The following is a 24050-nucleotide window of genomic DNA, read 5'->3' on the forward strand; positions in this document are numbered from 1 at the left end:
GGTGGAGCCAGAGGACATTGGTAGAGTGTTGAATGAATACTTCACATCTGTCTCCACCCAAGAGAATGAGGATGAAGGTATGGAACTCGGGGAGAGAGACTGTGAGGTTCTTGAGCAAATTGATATAGGGAATGACAAGGTATTGGAGGCGTTGGCAGGCTTAAAAGTGGACAAATGTCCAGGTCCGGATGATTTGTGTCCCAGGCTGCTGAGGGAGGCAAGGGAGGAGATCGCAGGGGCTCTGACCCCAAATTTTAATTCCTCTCTGGCCACGGGGGAGGTGCCAGAGGACTGGAGAACAGCTAATGTGCTTCCGCTATTTAAGAAGGGTTGTAGAGATAAGCCAGGGAATTACAGACCAGTGAGTCTCATGTCAGTGGTAGGGAAACTATTGGAGAAAATTCTGAAGGAGAGAATCCAACTCCACTTGGACAGGCAAGGTTTGATCAGGGATAGTCAGCATGGCTTTGTCAGAGGGAGGTCATGCCTAACAAATTTGATTGAATTTTTTGAGGAAGTGACCAGATGTGTAGATGAAGAAAGTGTAGTTGATATAGTTTATATGGATTTCAGTAAAGCCTTTGACAAGGTCCCACATGGGCGACTTATAAAGAAGGCAAATGCATGTTGAATACAGGCTAATTTGATGAGGTGGATTCAAAATTGGCTTAGTTGTAGGAGACAGAGGGTGATGACAGATGGCTGCTGCAGTGACTGGAAGCCCATGTCCAGTGGCGTATCACAGGGATCCGTGCTGGTCCCCAATTTTCCGTCATTTATATAAACAACATAGATGACTACGTGGGGGGTAGGATTAGCAAGTTTGCGGATGAAACAGAGATTGGCTGGGTGGTTAACAGTGAGGTTGAGTGTCTTGGGCTACAGGAAGATATAGACGGGATGGTCAAATGGGCAGATAAGTTGCAGATGGAATTTAACCCTGAAAAGTGTGAGGTGATACACTTTGGAAGGAGTAATTTGACAAGGAAGTATTCAATGAACAGCATAACACTAGGAAGTTCTGAGGAACAAAGAGACCTTGGCGTGTGTGCCCATAGGTCTCTGAAGGCGGAGGGGCATGTTAGTCGGGTGGTGAAAAAGGGACACTTGCCTTTATCAATCAAGGCATAGATTACAAAAGTAGGGAGGTCATGTTGGAGTTGTATAGCACCTTGGTGCGGCCACAGCTGGAGTACTGTATGCAGTTCTGGTTGCCACATTATAGGAAGGTTGTGATTGCACTGGAAGGGGTGCAGAGGAGATTCAGCAGGATGTTGCCTGGGATGAAACATTTAAGTTATAAAGAGAGGTTGGATAGACTTGGGTTGTTTTTGTTGGAGCAGAGAAGACTGAGGGGCAACCTGATCGAGGTGTACAAGGTTATGAGGGGCATGGACAGGGTGGATAGAGAGCAGCTGTTCCCCTTAGTTGAAGGGTCAGTCACGAGGGGACACAAGTTCAAGGTGAGGGGCAGGAGGTTTAGGTGAGGAAAAACCTCTTTACCCAGAGGGTGGTGACGGTCTGGAATGTGCTGCCTGGGAGGGTGGTGGAGGCGGGTTGCCTCCCATCCTTTAAAAAAAAAACCTGGATGAGCACTTGGCACGTCATAACATTCAAGGCTATGGGCCAAGTGCTGGTAAATGGGATTAGGTAGGTAGGTCAGGTGTTTCTCACGTGTTGGTGCAGACTCAATGGGCCGAATGGCCTCTTCTGCACTGTGTGATTCTGTGAATGTGAAAAATTGCTCAGGTGTGCCCTATACACAAAGCAGGACAAATCCAACCTGGCCATCGGTCTACGTTCCATCAGTACAATGGCGGAAGGGGTCATCAACAGTGCTATCAAGTAGCACTTGCTTAGCAATAACCTGCTCACTGACACCCAGTTTGGGTTCTGCCAGAGCCACTCAGCTCTTAACATCATTACAGCCTTAGTCCAAACATGGACAAAAGAGCTGAACTCCAGAGGTGCAGTGAGAATGACTGCCCTTGACACCAGTGCAGCATTTGACCATGTGTGGCATCAAGGAGCCCTTGCAAAACTGGAGTTAATGGGAATCAGGGAGAAATCACTCCGCTGGTCGGAGTCAAACTTAGCACAATGGAAGATAGTTGTGATTGTTGGAGGCCAATCATCTCAGTTCCAGGATATCAATGCAGGAGTTCCTCAGGGTAGTGTACTTGGCCCAACCATCTTCAGCTGCTTCATCAATAACCTTCCGTCCACTATAAGGTCAGAAGTGGGGATGTTTGCTGATGATTGCATAATGTTCAGTACCTTTTGCAACTCCTCAGATACTCTAGCAGTCCATGTCCAAATGCAACAAGACGTGGACACATCCAGGCTTGGACTGATGAGGGGCAAGTAACATTCGTGCCACACAAGTGCCAGGTAACGGCCATCTCTGATAAGAGAATCTAACCATTGCCCCTTGACGTTCGATGGCAATACCATCACTGAATCCCCCACAATGAACATCCTAGGGGTCACTATTGGCCAGAAACTGAACTGGCCTAGCCATATAAATACTGTAGCTACAAGAACAGATCAGAGGCAAGGAATCCTACAGTGAGTAACTCACTCCCTGTCCTCCATCTACTGGGCACAAGTCAGGAGTGTGTTGGCTCTCCACTTGCCTGGATGAGTGCAGCTCCAACAACACTCAAGAAGCTTGACACCATCCATGACAAAGCAGCCCGCTTGATTGGTACACTATCCACAAACATTCACTCCCTCCTCCACCAGTGCACAGTGGCAGCAGTGTGTACCATGTACAAGTTGCACTGCAGGAACTCACCAAACCTGCTTATACAGCACCTTCCAAATTCACGACCACTACCATCTAGAAGGACAAGGGCAGTAGATACATGGGAACATCATCACTTGGAAGTTCCGCTCCATGCCACTCACCATCCTGACTTGGAGCTATATTGATGTTCCTTCACTGTCGCTGGGCCAATATCCTGAAACTCCCGCCCTCACAGCCCTGTGGGTGTACCTACACCACGTGGACTGCAGCAGTTCAAGAAGGCAATTCACCACCACCTTCTTGAGGGCAATTAGGGAATGAGCAATAAATGCTGGCTTATACAGTAATGTCCACATCCCATGAATGAATTTTTAAAAATTTCTAACTTCTTTCAGAATGAGGCACCAAAAATTGTAAATCGTTTTGCTGTTTATAAATAGGAGAAATTTAGTTTCTTACTGCAGGATATCGCCTATACCTCAATATAATCATTTAGAATTTCCATGGGTTCATTTGATCTTCCACCATAACTTCAGCTAAAGGTCAAGTTACACATATCTCCAAGGTTTCTGATAATTTCCTACCAAGATTAGGGAAGATGATTTAGAGAACTCTATGGAAATTGTAGGTGATTTTTATCCACAGTTTCATTTTATTTTGCAGATTGTTATTTGTTGAAATATGCAGCCCCGATAATATTGACTGACCATATTTATTAATAAAGCCCTAACCAAAGCTTTGCTTATACCCCAGGTGGACAAACCACAGTACCTTCCCTGCTTTATCTTAGCTTTTTCTGTAATGGGAGCGAGCATGTAGAACTCACTGTAGGAGCATAAATGGATTGGTTTGATTCAAGCTTGGTTAATAAAAATTTAGATCTAGATTTTCATATATGGGTAAGCACATGCAAATTAAATGGATGGAGACAACCGTCAGCATATTTCTTCCCACTTTCCCTGACTGCTGTGGGCTATCTGTTCAATTTCAGCAACCAGCACCCTAAGATTTGCAAAGGAGATCACCTTTAAAAGATGAGTTTGTGGTAGTGCTGTCATAGCTTCGCATTGAATGAGCCCCAACATGCTATTTCATAATTTTTTACTGAAAAAAAATATTTTCACACAGCTAGTTGGCTGCCTTTGATCTTGCCACAGTAAGCCTCCAAAACCATTTCTAATTTGGTACAGGAAGGCCTCTTGAATATATAGAGTTAGCATTATGGAAGCATCTCCAGGGTGCATGGAAGCCTCATCCTACCGAAGATGGGTCTCATCAAAAATTTTAAGCCAAACTGTTTAATTTTCAAGAGGTAATGAAATATCTATTTCCTAGTAAGATATTTATAATCAATTTGATGGTATCTTCCATTTCCCTTTAAGTTCATGAATATGTTTTAAAGTTCATCTTTTTGTGAGGTACTATTATTAACTTGCATCTATTTCTTATAACACTGTGTACTGAGTACTTTTTAAATACTAAACTATATTTCAGGTTGAAGTGAAGAACTCTATAAGCCAGTTCATGTCATTCGTACACAGAAGTGTCCAAGAGATGTCTTCAATCTACCTAGCTACTGAAAGACGCTACAACTACACCACACCCAAAACATTTTTGGAACAAATAAAGCTCTATCAAAACCTGCTCTCTAAGCAAAGGAAAGATTTGATTGCTAAAATGGATAGACTTGAAAATGGTTTGGCCAAACTTGATAGTACTGCTGACCAGGTTTGTAGAATTGTTTCATGTTTACTAGTACATTTGCTAAGTATAAAAATGTAGTAGAATCCCAATTTTTATCAGAATCTCAGCCAATATACTACAACTAGTTGAATTTCTATTAGTGATTGCTACTGTTTTACCTTTTGAGACAAAACACTAATCTGTTCTGTAGTATTAAATATTCTGAGAACAATAGATGTATTAATTAAGGAATATTGGTCAGTTATCAGACAAATCTTTTTTCTTCTTGTAGCACATTAATATCTGAGAAGTCGTTTGGAACATACCAATCAGGAGCAAGATTTATGAAAACATAATACTAGCTCTCCTCTGAACCTTATATAAAATATATTAGCAATGATGTAAGCCCACATAATTAGCACAGGGCTGCTACCACGAGGTAAAGCAATTGGAGCTGAAATTCAACAGTTTATTTGTAAAATAGGAGCATAATGTGTGAAGTTCCCTTTTAAAGGTCAGATGTTTAGGGTTTTTTTTGTCTTGAGTAGCTGATGACCTAGATTTTAACCTTCATCCGCAGTAAGGGATATCAAAGAGTATTTAATTTTGTGTGGATTCTTTAGATTGTATTCTATGTGGAATAGAAGGGACAAAAAGTGAGGCAGCGGCAAAAAAGAATGCTGCCACCTGCTTTACCCCAGACATCCAATCTTGAGCCTATAATCCTGGGAGAGCTGATTATTAACTGAATGAGGAGCTTTGGATTCATTAGCCTACTTTCTGCCCAAAGATCCATAGCCCATACCAAATATCCAAACAAATCTGCCAGTGGCTTTCAAAGTCAGTGACCTCAGCCGGAATTTTCTGTCCCCATTGGCGTCAGGCGTCATGTGTCATGATGGCCGCCAGTGGACAATATGGTGAGAAGGCCAAAAATTGGTTTTATGACATTGTGAAAACAGTTTACGATCATCCGCTCCACCTTTCCTGCTACCGCAAGTTGGGGATGTCACTTTAATACATCTGCATGTAATTATAAGCCCTGCTTGCCGGAATAATGCCTCCTACGCTGGATCACCCAGGCACATTAGCAGGAAAACACATGGGCTCAGCACACACCTTGGCAAGTGTGATGTGCAGAAGCTGGGACTGACCGTTAGGGCCTTATTCACATTGTGGACATCCGAGAAGCAGAAGATGTGGAGCCCTACAGCTACCGGACCCTGGAAGAATGTGTGAATCGCATGCTGGGTGGATTTTCATGGCATGGCTCCACTGTGAAGCAGCTCATGGAAGGTGGAAAGTCACCATTGGTATCTGGGGTCTGCTTCAGGATATCAGGGTCTTGGCCGTGGGCTGCTATGGATGATCGCCAATGAGGTGGAGAAAATGTGCCGTGGAGGTGGGAGAGGAACATCTAGGTTTGACTGAGAGAGGAAGGTGTACCGTGGGGGTGGGGGGAGTAGTGGGAGGATGTCCAAGTGAACATGCAAGGGAAGGGTCTAAGGAATTGATGACTGCCTCCTGGGCAGAAAACTGAGGGTGGGCATGGTAGGAAGGAATGGTGAGTATGAGAGGAGGGGGGCAGAGTGAGTGGTAGGATGGGAGGGTGAGGGTGCGACGGGTATGGTAGAAGGGACGGCGAGAGTAGTTGGTTGGTGGGGTCTCAGGCAGACACGTACTCTGTGGTTGGGAAGGAGGCGGTCGGGGAGGTTAATGTGGATCGGGATAGAATTCTCAGGAAAACAGGGAATGTGCACGTTTACCTGGACACCCTGGAAAGAAAAGGGTTCTGGTTGGTAGCTGATGGTGTGGAGGTGAAAAGTGATGCTGGGGGGTGGGCACCAGTGATGGGGGAAAGGACATGGGTGACTTGGGAAGAGGAAAGGACAGGGGAGCTGCAAACGTATTTTACAACCACCATGCTTCTGAGATCAGAAGTGAGAGGAGCCTCATCGTGCTGCATGGGAGTGCAATCAGTGGGTGGGCGGAGATGCAGGTCAGCTCAGATGGACAACTGAAAGAGAACCCCAGCAGACAGAGCATTGAAAATGCTCAGGATATTGAGATGAGCGTGATGGAGGAAGGCGCCACATGCGTGTAAATGAAGCTGAAAGACACCATTACACATTACTCAGTGACATTGAATGTATTTTCAGACGATAAAGTGCCCCATTTCCCTCTCGCATTGCCACTGTAGGAACTCAACCATGGCTTCCGCGATGGAGTGCAGGTCTGCATGCATCTCCACATTCTGCTGGACCAGGGTCACCATGGCATCTGCCATCCTTCCCATGGAGACCTCCAAATGTGCAAATGTGGGCATGACTTCATTAGCGAGCAGGCCAATGCGCTCCTCCAACCCACGTGCCACGCTGCTGAGGGTTTCCAATAGCTCTGCCTGATTTTCCCCCGCCTTCTGCTGGCTCTCCATGATGAGTTGGAAGGTCAGATCCAGAGGATCATCATCTGACTCGGACCTCACAGATGCCACTTCCCCAGCAGTTCTGAGTGCTGGGAAGCTTGGCTGAACCTGCCTCCTCATGCTGTGGACATGAGTCCATGCGGTGACCATCATATTGTGAACCCAAGCCTGCTCTATATCTAGGTCCCACCAAGGTGTGATGGGTCTTCCGGGCTGTTTATTTCCAGGTCTTCAATGGAGACATCCTCTTGACTGGAGCTGTGGATCTTGATGGAACTGAGGGTCTGGCTGGCTGAGGGTGTCAGTCACTTGGCAGAGCTCCCTGTGAACCAAAGCAGAGGTGATTAATGCATGGCGGCAGAGTCAAAAGCAGGAGAGTTAGAACTCTCAGTTGCGTTTTTAGTGAAGGATGATCAGGTGCAGGATCTTCACGAGGGTGTTCGTCAATGACCTTACTGTCACCGCAGGCACAGTCCACGTCCTCACCAGTCAGTGCAATGGCATGCTCCTCAAAGCGATTGAGAGGTCTAATGTGGGCCACTCCAATCTGGTCAGGGTCCTCTCACTACTGTTGTGAACCAGCTTCTCCTGCATGAAAACAGATGGAGAGAGTGTGAACAGGATGCATGGCACTGCGTGGAATGTTTGTGTGTTGAACAGAGATATGGATGAGATGAGGTTGCGAGCTCAAGAGGATATGAGCCTGATGGAGATGCGAGGGTGTGTGTGAGAGTTAGTGGTGTTGTTCCTTGAGGTGTGATATCCCTGTGGATGTATGATGGGTTTGTGAGTGTGTAAGTTGAGAACGATGAGAAGTGTGACTTACTCTGGCAGAATGGATTAGACCATTCACCCTCTTCCCGCACTGGATGGCTGTCCTCTTTTGCAGGGCGTTGGCACTGACCACCACTGCCACTGCCTCCCGTGCTAGATTGGTGACTTTGCTTGCTGGTCTTCGCCCAGAGTGATGAGAGGAGTAGAGGACTTCGTGGCAGAGCACCACTGCGTTCAGTAGGCGCACAAGGAAGCATTGCTAAACCTCTTGGGTTTCTTGTAATGAATTTCAGTGTACTCTTCTGTATTTTCCTGTTCTTTAGCTCATGACACCAAATTTTTCTTTTGATCTTTGCCCATGCCAATTGATGGTCGGATTAGTAATTGGCCCTAGGCAAGGCTCTGGAATATAACCCTTCTCGTCTACCTCTTCTTTTGACTATGATGTCAATTTGGATCTTGTGATATTTGCCAGGGGAAGTCCATGGAAAGCAATCTCTGTGATGGAAGCATGTATTCAAGGCAAGCAACTTGTTGTCTTCTAAAAAATCAAGGAGCATTAACCTCCTTTTATTGGTTGTACCCAGTCCATACTTGCCACAAATTCCATGTTTTGTATTTGCTTCCAACTTTGCATTAAGTCTCCCATAACCACTAAACGTTCTCTCTTTGAACATGCAGCAATAACCTCTTGGATCTTTTGGTACACAACCAAAACTGTGTCGTCATCTGCCTCAATTGTTGGGAGATAAACCTATATGATGTTAATAGGTTTGGGCTTAGCATCTACTCTCATAATTATTATCCTGTCACTGACTGGCTTCACTACTTTGACAGCTTTATCATCTCTCAGGGACAACAAGAAATCCACACAATGGTGATGCTTTTCTCCTCTACTATAGTAGAAGGTGCAACATTCTGACTGCTTCAGGCCACTGCCTGTCCAGCTGACCTCGGAAAGACCCGTCAGGCCAATCCCCAGTCTTTCTGCCTCCATGCATTCCTACTCCAGCTTTCCTGTATCTGTCAGTATCCCTACATTCCAGGTTGCCAAGTTCAGTTCTCTCTCATGTTCATAAATATGGTTGAACAGAGACAGATCAGGTTGATCAGAAAAATCTCGCTCCAATGAGTTCAGGTCTGCATCGTTATACAGTGCCTGGTGCATACATTAACATGGCAATATATACAAGTCCTTTGTGTCAACAGAGGTTATTCCACTCCATTGTTCATGTTTCAAATCTCCAATTTCCTTTGAACTTTGAACTCTTGACAACAAATCTGCAATTATATTTTCTTGCCCAGCCACATGTATAATCTGTACATTAAACGATTGCATTAATAAACTCCACCTGAACATCTGAACTCCATTTGGCTTTCCAGTCCTGAAATTTTAAAGGATCATGGTCCGTATAAACAATTGTCTCAGAAGAATTGCTTGCAACATAAACCACAATGCTGCAATGCTAACACCAGACCTATAATCTCTTTTTCGATGGCCGAGTATCTTTTCTGGTGTACATTCAGCTTCTGTGAAAAATACCCTACCGGCTTTTCAATTCCTGCTTTATCTTCTTGTAACAACACATCATCATTACCCAAGATCACTTGCATCAATTGCCAACTTAAACTGCTTGGTATGATTAGGTGCTGCCAAAATTAGTGTAGTAGTCAACACAGCTTTTAAACTGTCAAATGCATACTGACACTCCTGTGTTGATTGAAATTTCTTGTTCCTTTTTTAGTTGTTCAGTCAATGGAGCAACCATGCTGCTAAAATTTGGTTCAAACTTCAGATAAAATCCACTCATGCGAGAAATCCCAAAACTGCCCATTTCGTTATAGACACTGGGAAATTCACAATGGCTTTCACTTTCACATCTCATGGAGCCAGCTGACCAAGTGCAATGGTGTGGCCTAAATATGTAACTTGTGCATTTGCAAATTCACTCTTAGCCAAGGTTACCACCAAATTAACTTCTTGCAGTCAATCAAACAGTTATTTTAGATGTTATAAATGCTCTTCCCATGCTTGACTGAAAACTACCAATCATCAATATACACAGTACAATTGCTCAGTCCTGCATTACTTTGTTTGTCAGTCTTTGAAATGTTGCTGGTGCATTCTTCACACCAACTGGCATAACTTTGAACTGATCTTGCCCATCTGGCATTACAAAAGCCAATATTTCTTTCGCTCTTTCCGATAAGGGTACTTGCCAATATCCTCGCAGCAAGTCAATCTTTGTGATAAACTCTGATTGTCCCACTTTCTCAATACAGTCTTCCAATGGTGGAAAAGGATATGAATCCACTTTTATCATTGCGTTCACTGTTTGATAATTCACACGCAGTCTCTGTGTTCCATTTGGTTCACGATGGGTGAACTCCAGCTACTGCAACTAGACTCTATGATATAATTCTGAAGCATGAATTCAATTTTTTGCACTTGAGCTAATTTTACTGAATTTAATCTGTAAGGCTATTTCCTTGTTGAAACTGATTGCATCTACATCACGTATAGCCAAATTTGTTTTCCCTAGCTTATTCTCACATATAGTTTTGTGTGACTGCAATAGTTTTTCGAAATCACTTTGACACTTGTCTGGAAGGCAACTCATTATCACATTTCAATTGTTAAGCACTCCCTCACTGTCCAACTTAATTAGAGGAAAGTCAATTTCAGAATCCTTCATTTCTACCTCCTCCTTATCTACCACTACTAATATCTCCTATTGGTTAGCTTCCCTGTCAAAGTACTTTTTAAGCATATTTACATGACACAGTTCTTTCTTTGATCTGGTGTTACATCTTCCACTCCCAGAAAAGTCTTGGCAATTGCTAACGTCATATTTGCAGTCTAACCACTCTTAAGATCTCTCCACACCAACTCCTGAGTTCAGTGTTCTTCTCACATATGTAGCTTTCAGATTAACCAACTCCAAGGCAATCAATGATTTTTTTAAAAATCCGACAAAGAGCATAATTTTGTTATGATATGGCAGTTGGTAATTGCTGGTCTAAGTAAATCCCAAAGGGAAACTTGGCCAAGCTATCACAATGATTTGCAATTTGTATTTTATTACGACAGGGTATGTGCATTAAAATCAGAAGTAAAGATTCTACTACCACTTTTGGAGATTTTGAGTATGAAATGAAAACATTTATTAACAGAAGAAAAGAAAACTTAACCACACAAGATTATGGTCACACAATTAAATTTAGTCTTATAACTTTTCCCAAAAGATTTCTACTTAGCTCGACTCACACATACACACCTTCTTCAGGCAACAGTCCTTTACAGATTCTTAATCTATAAAACATCCATCAATATTACTGCAATACACCCACTGTTGCTATAGGGGAGGTATGTCACAAGCTTCTCTCTCCTTCCCCCTCTCTCTTGACAATGGAAATCTAAGGCTTGTAACAAAACCTTGCTTTCTGGAACCAACAGACACTTCTCTAGGGTGGCTAGAAGCTGCTACTTTACAGCACACTCTTCAAGATCTCACATGGCCACACACATAAAGCTTTCAAGCTTTCCTTAAATATGTTTTCCCCTTTCCTCTTTGCTCATTGCTCTCGCAACACCTTTGAAACTCAAATCCTTCCAAATAAAAGACCTTTCATGTTTCCATCTTGTCTTTGCTTTTGGGTCAGTTAAAAAATATGATATCCCCACTATTTGTTTACCTATGAACTCCTGCAAGGTGCAACAATTTTCCTTTGAAATTCAAACCTGTTAACTTACCCAAAAAAGCAAATATTAGCTCTAACTATTTACTTGTACCCCACTACTTAACACCTTTAACCTTTGATTTAAACCTTGCAGTCTCACTGTCTTCAGTCAAATTAAATTAGTCACACACACACACACACACACACACACACACACGCACGCACGCACGCACGCACGCACGCACGCACACACACACACACACACACACACACACACACACACACACACAGACCCCACAAGCCTGTTTCACAGTATCTCACAGTAATATTGGAAAAAATTATATTCTCCTTACATTAGTCCAAGTCAAATGAGGAATCTCTGGGCTTGGCCATACCTCAACTTCTGGAACTGCAAAGACGAGCTCAGGAACAGCAGGAAGGGATGTTCGCTGCACTCAAATTACAAGGCACGATAGAGGAGTATGTCCGGCTTCAGTCTGAGGTGTAAACATTGGCATGCCAACACACCAAGATCAACACTGGTAGGATTCCCCGGGGTCTTTGGGGAAGAGGAGGATCAGCAGATGCACACTCTGGGGCCATCCACCCAGGTGACTCTGGGAGTGTACAGCCCATCCGAATCCTCTCTTCCTGTAGCCCCAGCAGCTCCAGCTCCACAGGCCAAGGTGGGTGCCATTGTCATACAGCAGGACATGAAAAGCATGCGGGGGCCCTCTGGGTCTCTGCCCTCCAGAGGACAACTGTCAAGATCATCACAAACAGGGCATAGCAGTCAGCAGGCTGTCTTCACCTCCGCTGTGGATGTCGGGGAGGCAAGAAAACATAGCATCAGAGCACAACCTGGACATGGGTGATACTCACTTGTACTTAATGTTCACTGTTGTCACCTTGCCTATGGCTACCCGTTATGACGAGCAGTCTTCATGTCACTGTTTCTGGCACAAGATAAAGGCAGGTATCTCAGCCCAGGGCCCCTTCCTTGTGCAATGTGTAATCTTCAGGCTAAAGTGATGGTCCAGCTTAACACTCACTGGATACAGTAGTGATGCCTGCACCTTGAAGGTGCTTGCCATTGCTGCCAGAAAGTCATGGGCTGGCATCACAGAGTTCGGTCATTCTCTGTGTGCTCTCAGCACCTATCACAGAAACACACAGTGCAGAAGAGGCCCTTTGGCCCATCGAGTCTGCACCGACACGTGAGAAACACCTGACCTACCTACCTAATCCCATTTACCAGCACTTGGCCCATAGCCCTGAATGTTATGACGTGCCAAGTGCTCGTCCAGGTGCTTTTTAAAGGACGTGAGGCAACCCACCTCCACCACCCTCCCAGGCAGCGCATTCCAGACCGTCACCACTCTCTGGGTAAAAAATTTTTCCTCACATCCCCCCTAAACCTCTGCCCCTCACCTTGAACTTGTGTCCCCTTGCGACTGACCCTTCAACTAAGGGGAACAGCTGCTCTCTATCCACCCTGTCCATGCCCCTCATAATCTTGTATACCTCGATCAGGTTGCCCCTCAGTCTTATCTGCTCCAACAAAAACAACCCAAGTCTATCCAACCTCTCTTCATAACTTAAATGTTTCATCCCAGGCAACATCTTGGTGAATCTCCTCTGCACCCCCTCCAGTGCAATCACATCCTTCCTATAATGTGGCAACCAGAACTGCACACAGTACTCCAGCTGTGGCCTCACCAAGGTTCTATACAACTCCAACATCACCCTCTGTCTCCTACAACTAAGCCAATTTTGAATCCATCTCATCAAATTACCCTGTATCCTATGTGCATTTGCCTTCTTTATAAGTCTCCCATGTGGGACCTTGTCAAAGGTTTTGCTGAAATCCATATAAACTACATCAATTGCACTATCCTCATCTACACACCTGATCACTTCCTCAAAAAATTCAATCAAAATTGTTAGGCATGACCTCCCTCTGACAAAGCCATGCTGACTATCCATGATCAAACCTTGCCTGTCCAAGTGGAGTTGGATTCTCTCCTTCAGAATTTTCTCCAATAGTTTCCCTACCACTGACGTGAGACTCACTGGTCTGTAATTCCCTGGCTTATCTCTACAACCCTTCTTAAATAGCGGAACCATATTAGCTGTTCTCCAGTCCTCTGGCACCTCCCCCGTGGCCAGAGAGGAATTAAAATTTTGGGTCAGAGCCCCTGCGATCTCCTCCCTTGCCTCCCTCAGCAGCCTGGGACACAAATCATCTGGACCTGGACATTTGTCCACTTTTAAGCCTGCCAACGCCTCCAATACAAAAACAGAATTACCTGGAAAAACTCAGCAAGTCTGGCAGCAACGGCGGAGAAGAAAAGAGTTGACGTTTCGAGTCCTCGTGACCCTTCGACAGAACTTGACGAAGGGTCATGAGGACTCGAAACGTCAACTCTTTTCTTCTCCGCCGATGCTGCCAGAGCTGCTGAGTTTTTCCAGGTAATTCTGTTTTTGTTTTGGATTTCCAACATCCGCAGTTTTTTTTGTTATTATTGACGCCTCCAATACCTTGTCATTCCCTATATCAATTTGCTCAAGAACCTCACAGTCTCTCTCCCTGAGTTCCATACCTTCATCCTCATTCTCTTGGGTGAAGACGGATGTGAAGTATTCATTCAATACTCTACCAATGTCCTCTGGCTCCACCGATAGATTGCTGCCTTGGTCCCTAATGGGACCTTTCCCTGGTTATCCTCTTTCCATTGATATACTTATAGAATATCTCGGGATCTTCCCTACTTTTACCAGCCAGAGCTTTCTCGTATCCACCCTTTGCTCACATTATTGCTTTTTTAAGCTCCACCCTGCACTTTCTGTACTCCACTAATGCCTCCGCTGATTTGCTCCCCTTGTACCTGCTTAATGCCTCTTTTCCTTCTCATCGTATCCTGAATATCTCTGGTCATCCATGGTTCTCTGGGCTTGTTACTCCTTCCTATCACCCTAGAGGGAACATGTTGAGCCTTTACCCTCCCCATTTCCTTTTTGAATGCCCCCACTGCTCCTCTGTAGATTTCCCCACAAGTAGCTGTTCCCAGTCTACCTTGGCCAGATCCTGCCTTATTTTACTAAAATCCGCTCTCCCCCAATCCAAAACATTTTTTGCAACTTGTCTACTTCTTTGTCCATAACCTTTGCTGTGAGGTTGGCCCTCAATTCCTTCAGCATCTGTGATAGGTGACTCTGGGCGGAATTTTCCATGCCTGCTGGCGTCGGGCATGTTTGGCAGCGTGAGCAGACAACATGGCTAGAAGGCCAAAAGTATTATTCACAATGTTGGAAATGGGAAGGAGTAAGGATTGAGGAAGAAGTAAGGGTGCCTGAAAGAGTCAGGAAGGGAGAAGGAGGAAGGGTGGAGGAACTAGTAAGGGTGGAGAAAGGAGTCTGGAGAGGGGAAGGAGTAAGAGTAGTGGAAGAAGCAGGGATGTCTGAAGGAATTAAGGAGGTGAAAGGTCTAAGGGAGGGTGGGGGAGTCTGGGGGGAGGGGGGTGTTCAGGGTGGGGGGCAAGTCTTGGGGAGGCTGCAGTCTTCTTGCCTTTTGGGGCCATGTCTTCAGTGTAGCAGTCCTGGGCTGGAAGCACTGAGAGGTGTGCATGCCGCTGTACTTTAAATATGGATTGGGATGATACAGTGCGAAATCCCACCATTGCAGCCAGTGGGAAAAATGTTCTTTTTCCCGCCTGCTACCACACTTGTTGAAAATCTGGGAGAATTCTGCCCACTGTGCTCCAGAAGGGATCGGGTGCTTAAGGCTGATAAAGGATGAGGTGTATTTAAAGTTTCATGGCTGCGTCTCCATGTTATGACCCTGATCACAGAGCGCAAACAAGCTGCCCTCAGCTAGACGGGAGTCAGACATTCACAGAAGAAATGTGAAGGTCTATGGAGTGTCCTCATTGCATGCTGTCATCACCCTCCTGGAATCTAGCATCTCCATAACATGAGCCTGAGCACTGAGGGTATGTGCGCTGCTGTCAGCCACACAGGAGTCAAACGTTCGCAAATGCAAGCTGAGGATGTCAGGACTGTCCTCAATGCATCTTGTCATCATCCTCCACAAATCTTGCAGCTATGAGGGCCTTCCGAGCATGCATGCCTCATCTGACCAGCGTGATGGCCTCGTCGCCGGCATTCTCACCTTCGAGAACCCCATCACATCACCCCATTCAACGTCCTCCTCAGCAGATGATACGTGCAGCTTCTTCTTCTTCTCCTCAGCCAGGTCCTCCCCCGTTTGCAGCACCAGGTTGTGGAGCATGCAGCAAGCAATGATGATGCATGACACCCTCTGGGGACTGTATTGTAGTGCTCCACTGGACCTGTCGATGCACCAGAACCTCATTTCAAAATGCTTATAGTTTGCTCCACCAAACTCGGTTGCGGCCTGAGCCTCATTGTACTGTCACTCTGCTGCAGTCTGAGGCCGCCACACGGGCGTCATCAGCCATGTCCTGTATGGATAGCCTTTGTCCCGAGGAGCCAACTCTACAGCTTCTCTGGACCCTGGAAGATTTCAGGGATTGGAGACCTACTAAGGAGTTAGGAGCCATGGACACTTCCTGGGAATCATGTGCAGACCTGCTGGATGTGTTTGTGGTGGTTGCACAACAGCCGAACATTCAATGAGTGGAAGCCCTTGGGGTTGATGTAGTTGACTGCTTGTTGCCACAGAAATCTAAGCACCATATGAGTGCAGTGGATGGCACCCTGCACCTATGGAAAACCTAAGACCTGCACAAATACTAGCGCTTTTGCTTCCTGGCTTTCCTGATCCCGGGTGAAATGCACAAAGTTCTGTTCATCTGTGTCCTCCTGGAGACATTTATGCGTGGAGGCTTGCAAAATCCCGCACAGATCACCTGCAGAGCCCTGGAAGGAGCCACTGGCGTATAATTTGAGTGCCACAGTCACTTTCATGGCCACTGGCAGTGAATGCTGTCCAAATCCCCATTGCGCCAAATCCTGCAGCAGGTGGCATATGTAACCGACCAGTTCCCTAGACACGTGCAGTCTTCGATGACACTGGTTCTCAGTCATCTGCATGAATGACAGGTGCCATCTATAGACCCTGGGTCTATCAGGGCACCCTACGAGTGACAGCTTGCTATGGACTTCAGCTGTGTGCGCAGCAGGTGCTGCCGCCCCCTCATCTTGAGAGAGTGCTCCTCCCTTTGCTAAGCCAGGGGCCTCCACCGCTCTCTTCTTATACTTCTCTGGCCTCTGTGAGCCATGAGGCATACCACTAAATCACCAGGCTCCATGATTCTGATGTTCTCCTCCTGCAGGATTGAAGAGAGAGACGTGTGGGTTAGCATGCATGTACTAAGAACCTCTCTTGGTTCAGTCTGAAGGCCCCTTCATGGATGCAGGAAAGTGCTGGCCACAACTTGGATGGCCGGTGTGTAGTGCGCTCATTTGTCTGTCTGAAACTCCACGCACCTCCGCCCCACTTCACTTGAACGATTGACAGCAGCTTTGGCCATTGGACTGTATGATGTGCTCTCAGCTCAGGTGCAGGCATTCTCCTAACCTGCACTGCAAGGCTGCACTATTAGCTTGAACTATAATGGATACTGGCTCAAACCCTAAAACGCATAATAATCTGCAGTCTGCGCCCCAGGGGCGAAAGGTTCTGGAGCATTTGATGGCACTTTCATGCTTTTGCGTGGCTTGAGTGGGCAGGAAAGCATCAGAAGTCCATTTCCAAGCATGTCAATGGAGCTGCAGCTGAATGGTCTCAACTGTTGAAAAATGCTCACTTTTGACAAGCTTTTCCAAGTGCGTGACCACTTCCCTCACCACCACTCCCCGACTCCCCCACCTCCCCACAACCCCTGCCATGTGCTTGAGTCTTTCCTTCAGTCTGTCTGTGCTGCCTTACCCACCAACACACAAACTTGGTCTGACCCGCATTGGAGCCCCTGCCCTGGCACCGCACTGAAAGCCAGCTGGGAGGAAGAGACTTGTCTGTGCCCCAACAAATGAGCAGCACTCCATCCTTGATGTCCTGCAAGCGATGCTCGCGAGTGCTACGCAAGGTTGTGTGCATTCACTTCCAAGTTTCCCTCGAAGTTCAGGTCGCCAGGTGCATGGCTATTAAAAACAAAAAAACTGCGGATGCTGGAAATCCAAAACAAAAACAGAATTACCTGGAAAATCTCAGCAGGTCTGGCAGCATCGGCGGAAAAGAAAAGAGTTGACGTTTCGAGTCCTCATGACCCTTCGACAGAACTTGAGTTCGAGTCCAAGAAAGAGTTGAAATATAAGTTGGTTTAAGGTGTGTGTGTGGGGGGCGGAGAGAGAGAGAGAGAGAGAGAGAGAGAGAGAAGTGGAGTGGGGGTGTGGTTGTAGGGACAAACAAGCAGTGATAGAAGCAGATCATCAAAAGATGTCAACAACAATAATACAAAAGAACACATAGGTGTTAAAGTTAAAGTTGGTGATATTATCTAAACGAATGTGCTAATTAAGAATGGATGGTAGGGCACTCAAGGTATAGCTCTAGTGGGGGTGGGGAGAGCATAAAAGATTTTTAAAAATTTTTAAAAATAATGGAAATAGGTGGGAAAAGGAAAATCTATATAATTTATTGGAAAAAAAGGAAGGGGAAACAGAAAGGGGGTGGGGATGGGGGAGGGAGCTCATGACCTAAAGTTGTTGAATTCAATATTCAGTCCGGAAGGCTGTAAAGTGCCTAGTCGGAAGATGAGGTGTTGTTCCTCCAGTTTGCATTGGGCTTCACTGGAACAATGCAGCAAGCCAAGGACAGACATGTGGGCAAGAGAGCAGGGTGGAGTGTTAAAATGGCAAGCGACAGGGAGGTTTGGGTCATTCTTGCGGACAGACCACAGGTGTTCTGCAAAGCGGTCGCCCAGTTTACGTTTGGTCTCTCCAATGTAGAGGAGACCACATTGGGAGCAACGAATGTAGTAGACTAAGTTGGGGGAAATGCAAGTGAAATGCTGCTTCACTTGAAAGGAGTGTTTGGGTCCTTGGACGGTGAGGAGAGAGAAAGTGAAGGGGCAGGTGTTGCATTTTTGTGTGGGCATGGGGTGGTGCCATAGGAGGGGGTTGCGGAGTAGGGGGTGATGGAGGAGTGGACCAGGGTGTCCCGGAGGGAGCGATCCCTACGGAATGCCGATGGGGGGGTGAAGGGAAGATGTGTTTGGTGGTGGCATCATGCTGGAGTTGGCGGAAATGGCGGAGGATGATCCTTTGAATGCGGAGGCTGGTGGGATGATAAGTGAGGACAAGGGGGACCCTATCATGTTTCTGGGAGGGAGGAGAAGGCGTGAGGGCGGATGCGCGGGAGATGGGCCGGACACGGTTGAGGGCCCTGTCAACGACCGTGGGTGGAAAACCTCGGTTAAGGAAGAAGGAGGACATGTCAGAGGAACTGTTTTTGAAGGTAGCATCATCAGAACAGATGCGACGGAGGCGAAGGAACTGAGAGAATGGGATGGAGTCCTTACAGGAAGCGGGGTGTCAGGAGCTGTAGTCGAGATAGCTGTGGGAGTCGGTGGGTTTGTAATGGATCCACCCATTACAAACCCACCGACTCCCACAGCTATCTCGACTACAGCTCCTGACACCCCGCTTCCTGTAAGGACTCCATCCCATTCTCTCAGTTCCTTCGCCTCCGTCACATCTGTTCTGATGATGCTACCTTCAAAAACAGTTCCCCTGACATGTCCTCCTTCTTCCTTAACCGAGGTTTTCCACCCACGGTCGTTGACAGGGCCCTCAACCGTGTCCGGCCCATCTCCCGCGCATCCGCCCTCACGCCTTCTCCTCCCTCCCAGAAACATGATAGGGTCCCCCTTGTCCTCACTTATCATCCCACCAGCCTCCGCATTCAAAGGATCATCCTCCGCCATTTCCGCCAACTCCAGCATGATGCCACCACCAAACACATCTTCCCTTCACGCCCCCTATCGGCATTCCGTAGGGATCGCTCCCTCCGGGACACCCTGGTCCACTTCTCCATCACCCCCTACTCCTCAACCCCCTCCTATGGCACCACCCCATGCCCACGCAAAAGATGCAACACCTGCCCCTTCACTTCCTCTCTCCTCATCGTCCAAGGACCCAAACACTCCTTTCAAGTGAAGCAGCATTTCACTTGCATTTCCCCCAACTTAGTCTACTGCATTCGTTGCTCCCAATGTGGTCTCCTCTACATTGGAGAGACCAAACGTAAACTGGGCGACCGCTTTGCAGAACACCTGCGGTCTGTCCGCAAGAATGACCCAACCCTCCCTGTCGCTTGCCATTTTAACACTCCACCCTGCTCTCTTGCCCGCATGTCTGTCCTTGGCTTGCTGCATTGTTCCAGTGAAGCCCAACGCAAACTGGAGGAACAACACCTCATCTTCCGACTAGGCACTTTACAGCCTTCCGGACTGAATATTGAATTCAACAACTTTAGGTCGTGAGCTCCCTCCCCCATCCCCACCCCCTTTCTGTTTCCCCCTTCCTTTTTTTTTCAATAAATTATATAGATTTTCCTTTTCCCACCTATTTCCATTATTTTTAAAAATTTTTAAAAATCTTTTATGCTCTCCCCACCCCCACTAGAGCTATACCTTGAGTGCCCTACCATCCATTCTTAATTAGCACATTCGTTTAGATAATATCACCAACTTTAACTTTAACACCTATGTGTTCTTTTGTTCTATTGTTGTTGACATCTTTTGATGATCTGCTTCTATCACTGCTTGTTTGTCCCTACAACCACACCCCCACTCCACTTCTCTCTCTCTCTCTCTCTCTCTCTCTCCGCCCCCCACACACACACCTTAAACCAGCTTATATTTCAACTCTTTCTTGGACTCGAACTCAAGTTCTGTCGAAGGGTCACGAGGACTCGAAACGTCAACTCTTTCCTTCTCCGCCGATGTTGCCAGACCTGCTGAGTTTTTCCAGGTAACTCTGTTTTTGTTTTTGCATGGCTTTTAAAGGCAGTTGTGAAGGAAGCAGTTTTGAAGTCACATCAACATGGGCAGTAAATTTGACATGGGGAGATGATTCAGGTGAGCAGGGCTTATAATTAGATGCAAATATATTAAAATGACATTCCCAACATTTGGTGATGGGAAATGCAGCCTGCCATTGACAAGTGGAGCAGTCGATTACAAATTGGTTTCATGATGGTGTAAAACCAATTTTTGGCCTTCTCGCCATATTGTTGTTCCACCTCCCCCGACGCCCCCCACCTCCCACCCAACCCCACCTGCCATGACGTCCGACGCCAATGGGGCCTGAAAATTAAGGCCCTAGTGTACGGTGGCACCTGAGAAACTCACTTACAGCAACTGGAAGCCGTCTTTCAGAAATCAATCTCACTAAGAACAAGTTCATTAAAGCTCAGGTAACCTATCTAGGACACATGGTAGGTCAAGTACTGCTCAGGGCTGAAAAGATACAAGCAGTAGTACAGTTGCCCATTCCCAAAATAAAACAGGAAATTATGAGATTTTTAGGGATGTGTGGGATCTACTGCAATTTCGTTCCAAACTTTAGCACTGTTGCTACCCCACTGACAGACCTACTACAAAAAAAATCAGAAGTGGTATGGAACTAGAAATGTCAAAAAGCTTTCAAGAAGCTGAAAGCTATTTTCATAAGTGAACCAGTGCTCGTAGCTCCAGACTTTAACCAAGGTTTTAAAGTAGCCATCGATTCTAGTGACATCGGGTAGGGACTGTCCTCCTCCAGGAAGACAAATCAGGAATAGATAGATCAATTGGGTACTTCTCCAAAAAAAACTGAACAAACATCAGAACTGGCATTCCACAGTAGAAAAAAAAAACCCTTGGTTTATTACTGGATTGCAAACACTTTAAAATAAATGTCCAAAATGGATAGAGTGAGACCACAGTTTATAGCAACCACAACCCTTTAGCTTTCATAGAGAAATTCAAAACTCAGAATGCAAGGTTATTCCTTTGGAGTTTGTTTCTCCAACCATATCATCTAACAATCATGCACATTGCAGGGAAATCGAATGTGATTGTGGATGCCCTGTCCAGAACTTAGAGATCCAGTTAGAATTGGTGGAGAGCCCACTAAGGCTCAGTGAGTGAATGGGAGTGATTGTTTTTTTCGTTTTTGTTTTTTTTGTACCTTGTAATGAAATGAGAGTGAATCTCATTTCATTTCTTGTCATGAGGCTATGCCCCTTTATTTTTGAAAATATGATTTTTCAACCTTCAACTGGAAATTTTACAATTTGAAATGAGACAGAACAGACTACTTAGAAATGCAAGACCACCTTCCAAGGTGAAGGTGAAAAACAAACAAGTGACCCACAGTGGACTCCGAAGGAAGAGGAATTAAAGTCCTGGATATTGAAACCATGGCTGCCACAGATAGACCCACCCAATACCCCTTGGAAATGCACAATGGGTGAAATATAACAGGCCAGGCTACAGTCACTGCAGGGAGATTGCAAGATCTTTTTTCAGCAGTGGAAATAGGCTGAAAGCTGGGCTCTCACTCTTTCTCGCACTTTTCTTTGGAACAATGTATTACCCAGTTCAGAGCCAACTTTACCAGAAATCTACCAGCGAACCTAATCTCGTTATAATTGCAGCATCTTTTACATATGACAGCACCCACTGAACTAGCACCCACTGAACTAGCTAATCTAAATCACAACATTTGAAAATCTATGCCTCAAGGACATTCAAAGGACACAACTTTATATTGTTTTAACTTTTTTATTGGACCCTAAATTCCCTTATCTCTGATGTGTGCATGCACGTGTATGTATCTGAATGACTACATAAGGGCCAAATACTTGACGTCACATTTTTATTATTTTTTTCTTGGGTTTAGTGGTTAATAAATGTGTTCTTTAATTCAAGAAACCATTGTTTGATTGGCTCTTTATTTCTCAAAACTCAATAGTTAAATACTTTTGGATTCGGAAAAGCCATATTCTCATGAAAAAGAAACTTAAGTCTTTGTTGTCACCAACCAAGGAAGCTGAATAGAGGGGAGCTAGTTCATTCCTTCTCACCTGGTCATAATGAAGCTCATATTCAACATATTAAAGAGATATTAAGTCTTGTGTGTACCTATCTACTAAGTTAGTTCCATAGAGTAAATTCCTCTGTCTTGCATTCCCAACAGGGAGCCTTGGTCCAAACATGTGCATGTTGGAAAATTGGCAGAGGTATTTCATGGGGAACTCAGAATCAGTGAATTTATGGAATCATAGAACGGTTACAGCACAGAAGAAGGGCATTCAGCCCATCGTGTCTGTGCCAGCAATTCACCTAGTGCCACTTTCCCACCTTTTCCTCCTGTAGCCCTGCAAATTTTTCCCTCTTCAGATAATGATCCAATTCTCTTTTAAAGACACAATAGGATCTGCCTCTACCAATCTCTCAGGCACTGTGTTCCAGATCCTAACCACTAGTGTATTTTTTTTAATGTTGCCATTGCCAATCACCTTAAATTGATGTCCTTTGTTTCTTAATCCTTCCACCAATGGAAACATTTTCTCCCTAGCTACTCTGTCCAGCCTCCTTATGATTTTGAATACCTCTATCAAATCTTCTCTCAACCTTCTATTCTCCAAGGAGAACAGCCCCAGCTTCTTCAACTTATGCACATATATATTCTCCTCATATACTGTGAAAATAAAAATTATGGATCTGTCTTTCCATATAGGTAGATGATTTAAAAAGTAAACTTGCTATACAAGAAGTGGAACTGCAACAGAAGAATGAGGATGCAGACAAATTAATTAAAGTCGTTGGACAGCAAACAGAAATTGTTACCAAAAATAAAAAAATTGCTGATGAGGAGGAGAAGAAAGTACAAATCATTAATGAGGTATCTCATTTTGCATTAACTTCTTATTAATTTTTACAATTTTGAAGAGGTTATTATCTTTAATAATACATTTTTTATATTTAGAATGTAAGAGAAAAGCAACAATCTTGTGAAGAAGATTTAGCAAAAGCAGAGCCAGCTTTAATTGCAGCCCAAGAAGCACTGAATACATTAAATAAGGTATAACTAGGAATTACTGGCTAATATACAAAGGCATTGTTCATGAGTTGAACATAATTTTTAATATTTAGGATGGTTCTCATTCTGACCTTTAAAATTGATCACATTTGGACATGGAAGCACTACACAGCAGTGCTGGGAGTGGAACATGTCTGCTGTATTTTTTGGAGCAGAACACAGGAAAGTGTGAAAAATGAACATATTTGGGTTGGGATGTTATCCCAGCATTTGTTAAGATGGTTGATGCAGAAAATCCCAGTCAACATACATATAGATGGTTGTATAGGTGAATTTCTGTTTGTTATAACTTCGGCAGGAGATCCAAGAAAAAAATGGCAAAAAATAATTGACTCTTTTTTTTCATATTTTCTCAGCTGCGCTGGTGAAGTTATGTTGCATGAGTGGGAACACCTCCATGGAAATTCACCATATTTTCCTATTGCACCTTTATTTTTGAATGTTGTGAAGTGGGAAATGGAAGTAGTCATATGAAATTGCATTTTTAACACAGTGACTTAGCCAAAGGAGGCACATATTCCCGATCATTTAACTCCTAATCATTTAGATCATTTAGCTCTTGGTGTGTGATATCCTGTGGGCAGAATTTTCCGTGCCCATTGGCGGCGGGTGTGTTTGGCAGCGTTAGGGGACAATATTGCGAGAGGGCCAAAAATTGGTTTC

The 24050-nt window shown here is 45.1% G+C and overlaps 1 protein-coding gene across 1 annotated transcript in view; it reads left to right on the top strand.

The window, feature by feature from the left end:
- The window catches only part of LOC121293673 (dynein heavy chain 17, axonemal-like), a 729083-nt gene that overhangs the window by 534213 nt on the left and 170820 nt on the right, over window positions 1-24050 (top strand). The window contains exons 56-58 of the mRNA XM_041216840.1: window positions 4244-4477; window positions 23025-23189; window positions 23274-23369. Coding sequence (XP_041072774.1) covers window positions 4244-4477; window positions 23025-23189; window positions 23274-23369 — 495 coding nt within the window. The remainder of the gene's footprint in view (window positions 1-4243; window positions 4478-23024; window positions 23190-23273; window positions 23370-24050) is intronic.

The sequence above is a fragment of the Carcharodon carcharias genome, chromosome 22 (assembly GCF_017639515.1).
Source record: "Carcharodon carcharias isolate sCarCar2 chromosome 22, sCarCar2.pri, whole genome shotgun sequence".
NCBI classification, from domain to species: domain Eukaryota; kingdom Metazoa; phylum Chordata; class Chondrichthyes; order Lamniformes; family Lamnidae; genus Carcharodon; species Carcharodon carcharias.